Source organism: Malurus melanocephalus, unplaced genomic scaffold, assembly GCF_030028575.1.
Source record: "Malurus melanocephalus ecotype Western Australia unplaced genomic scaffold, MMel_1.1 scaffold_811, whole genome shotgun sequence".
In the NCBI taxonomy this organism is placed as follows: Eukaryota; Metazoa; Chordata; class Aves; order Passeriformes; family Maluridae; genus Malurus; species Malurus melanocephalus.
Window position 1 is genome coordinate 190,280 of NW_026624043.1, and position 3,982 is coordinate 194,261.

At 41.3% G+C, this 3,982-nt stretch overlaps 1 protein-coding gene across 3 annotated transcripts in view; it reads left to right on the plus strand.

Moving 5' to 3' along the window:
* Nucleotides 1–3,982, plus strand: part of CCDC148 (coiled-coil domain containing 148) — a 34,758-nt gene that overhangs the window by 24,350 nt on the left and 6,426 nt on the right. For all 3 annotated transcript variants that reach the window (XM_057385326.1, XM_057385327.1, XM_057385328.1), the window contains one exon: nt 1,620–1,738. In XM_057385326.1, the coding sequence (XP_057241309.1) occupies nt 1,620–1,738 (119 nt within the window). The remainder of the gene's footprint in view (nt 1–1,619; nt 1,739–3,982) is intronic.

The following is a 3,982-nucleotide window of genomic DNA, read 5'->3' on the forward strand; positions in this document are numbered from 1 at the left end:
CTCCCTGCTCACTCTCATGGGTGCAACAATAAACTCACAAATCCACTGTAGGGAGTGTAATGCTTTAGAAAATCAAACTGTGTCAGATGTATTTGTGCTGGCCTTTTAAGTGACATGGCAAAAATCCATGTGGTCGTTTCATTGAGATTTTATCTCTGATGCAGTGGCAGGACAGGGACATTTAGTGAGGGTTTGCTGCTCAGGTCATGAGCAGCTTTGCTGCTGCTCCTGGTTTTGTTCCAGCCTGTTCTGTGTAGTAGCCTTTTTACACACGGTGTTTGTAGTGGCAGTGGCTCTGAAACCACAGGGAAGGGAGAGGCTTAGGGAGCAGTGCTGACCCAACCACCWGCAATATTAATTTTATCTGTAAATATTCTGTTGGTGCAAACTTTTCTCTTCCTGTGTGTAATGTCTATATAGAGCAGTGCTCTGCCTGTGCACAGATGGAGCAGCAGCTGTTTGGGGTCAGCAGCCATATGATTCATTGGAATATTTTACATCCTGGATCCTTCAAAGGGCTGCTAACCTTATACTGCAGCTGCTTTCCTGGGGTAATTTTCAAGTGTCTGTGAGTAGTGTGAAAGGAATGACCACACTATTTACTGTAACCTACACAGGGTGTGCCAATGATTCCAAACCTGGGAACAGGTAAAATACCATTAACTAAATACCAATGCTACACTTGTTCTGTTGGATTGCAGATCAGAACTTTTCCTGTGTGGATTTCAATATGGAATTTCAAAAATACCTGCTGGTCTCTAGAGTTTATATGGCAAAGGGAAAACAAAAGGAGCACCAGGACGAAGGGGAATAATTTCCCTCTGACAGAGGGCAGGGTCAGATGGGAAAATCCCAGATATTCTGTGAGTCTGTGATACTGGCTGTGCTGGGTTATTGGTTGCATTTAATGATCTTAAAGATCTTTTCCAATGGGAATGATTCTGTGTTTTGCAACATATGTCACAGCAAGATGGAATTACAAGCTTGCTAGAAATTTCACCAGTTGTTTCTGAAGAACAGCCCTCGTTTATGGAACAGGGTCCYGTAGAATTCATTCAAGTGAAGAGTTCAGAGTTTCACTTCAGCAATATTTACTTGACTGTTCCTCCTTCTGCATCCCAAGCCTCTCATCTTTCCAGATAAGCTTTCCTTCTCAGGTTTCACATTTTCCTTGAGGTCTTTCTTTCTCACTCAGCTTTGGAAAAGCTCTGTTCTTATGTGCTACTTGCTGTTCCTCAGCAGACCCTGCASCTCAGCACAGTGAACTGGGCTGGATCCTGCCCTTTGAGCTGAGCCAGGACAGTTCCACTCGAGRAACATTCACTCTTCTGAACAGCACAGAGTGGGAAGGCAAAGAGCAAATGGAGTCTTTGGACTGCAGTGGGAAAATGTATTCAAATTAGTGYTCACAGACTGATTTTACTACTTTTGTTGTGGGGGCTCCATAGCCTCTTGCTCTCCTAGTAAAYATTCTGTTAGCTTGTATTGGTCTAAAACAGAAATTTTATTCTAAAAGGATCAAAATTGGAATCTCTAACTTAATGTTTTTCTTASTTTCTTTGTTCTCAATGATTGGGCTTGGTAATGAATGTTGTTTGCTGTATTTGTTCAAACTCTAGCTGAAAAAATACTGGGCTGAAAAAGAGCTAAAGTGGCAAGAGCAGGAGGAGAGAGATCTACAACATCTGGAGGAGCTGAGAAAATTAATGGCAGAACAAGCAGCCAAAGACAGAGAAAGGTAAAAGAAATGAAATGTGAATACCTAAAGTATCAATAGGAGTTTCTTATAATCTAATTTGCTTTGATCTCCTGACTTGCTTATTTAGAATAAATTGAGCATAAGTATTTTTTCCTTCCTGTTTGGCAAATGCTTCAAACTATGTACTAAGATTGTATCCTAGATGCAATTTATTTGTCAGTTTGAATTCATTCATGTCCATCAAAATTTCAGACCATTGTAAGCACTAAACTGTCATAAATTGTATCTGAGTAATAAGACCWCCTCTATTTCACTTTGCAAAATTGATTTATAATCAGATTTGGTTTGTTCATGGGCAAGTGAAAGGAGCACATTCACCACTCACCAGACTCAAAGGTGTTTATTGTTATCTTAGAGAGTCCTAAGTTGCTCCTCTGGTTGTGGATGCTCTTCACCTGTTGGATGGGATTTAGGACTTGAGCTTGCTCAACCTGAATTGCCAAATCTTTGCTGCACAGGGTGGCCTTTAATGGGCTGCTGARGAAATGCTGGATTTCATAGAGGAATCCTCTGTCAGAGGAACATAAAATAACTGCTCTCAAAGGACAGGCTGATTCCTTCAAATWGTGTGAGCCAGAAATGCAATTAAAATAGGATTAAAGGGTTATTGGCATTAGAATATTAAACTTGGTCTTAAGGATTCTATGGGAAACACTGCTTGAGTCTTTTTATATTGGGACATCTTGCTCATGACTTAATTTAAATGTCTGTGCCTTATGCTACAAATATATCTCTACCTTTCCTTAAACATGCCTGCAGTGGTTTTAGCTCAYAGGAAAAGAAACTCATGTATTTGAATTAGTGAATTTTCAGTAAAACTGATCAGGTAAAACTGATGTTTCTCCAAACCTTTATACTGTACTCTGCCATGCTGCTGGGAATGTTCTTCTCATGTTAATAAATGTTGCAGAATGAACTATGAGGAATTGGCACAGTTTGCTGAGGAATGCAGGGAGGAAATAATTGCCCCATCAGCCTGTTGGGAATCAGAAGTCTGCAAATGCTSAACATTCTGTTACTGCACAAAATGTAGAGTTTGACTGTATGGGCTCAGGTRCACCCATGGCATTGTCCTGTCCCAGAGCATCACTGCAAAACCAACAGTTCCTGATGTACTCCACCCCTGGAGCAGAAACTGGGTTTGACTCTGCAACACTCATGAAATATGGCACAGGCTGGCACCACAGCTCTGATCCATTTTCAGGGCCTTTTGGGACAGGAAAAAATGAGCTGACTGATTATTCCAAGCACAGGAGATAGCCTGGATAGTGCAGAGTTTCTAGCAGGTGTAACAAAATATTTTAAAAACACTCTGCTGTTATCCTGAATTGCTTTTAGTTAAACTAAATTTCAGTCAGGTTCTCTATCCCACCCTGTGGTAGGAAATGGTTTGGAAATATGTCACATACTCTAAAAGGATGTTCCCCCCAAAAGCAATAGATTTGGCATTACTCTTGCAGGGTGAAAATAAAGTTAACATGGAATTGTGCAAACATTTGCACTGACTACCAACGGGAAATAGGCTGGCACAGCCCTGCTCTCCAGGGAAACATCTGTGCCTGTTCCACCCCAGCCCTGAGCTGCTGCCAGCCTGGGTTCCAAGGGAATGCAGGGATTGCTCTGTGCAGAATTGGRGGTGTCTGACCCACAGGACAGATCCATGGTGACTTTGCCATGGGTTCTGTTCCCCAGGCTGGCTCAGGGTGCTGGGGAGTGCATCCCCATGCAGGCTCAGCTCCTCATCCCACTCAGGACTCTCACACTCCCCTGAAACTCCCCTGCTCTCTCCAGACATAGCAGTTCATTTGTTCCTATTGAATATTTATGAGACAGTGTCTGAAAGCAGAGTTTTAATGGAAATATGCTTATCAAAAGTTACACGAGTGTGCACCCACAATGCAACAAAAGATCCTTCACTGAAACTAATCAGTTATGCTCATTTATCAGCTGATGATTTATTAAAATTGTTACCTACTCTGGTGCTTAAAAGCAAAGTTGAGTATTAAGACATTTTGATTTGGGGCTTTTCTATAAAATTACCTTTGCTAAGAGAAACCATAGCTAAAATGTTGGTAAGTGTAATAGAGTGAAAGAGAATGAAGAACTTTATTTGGATGTGGACAGGGTGAAATCAAAGCTTGAGTAAACATTGGAAGACAAGTATAAAAAAGTATTGGAAGGGTGTTCTGACTCAGGAACATGATGTGCAGTTGAGTGTGATTT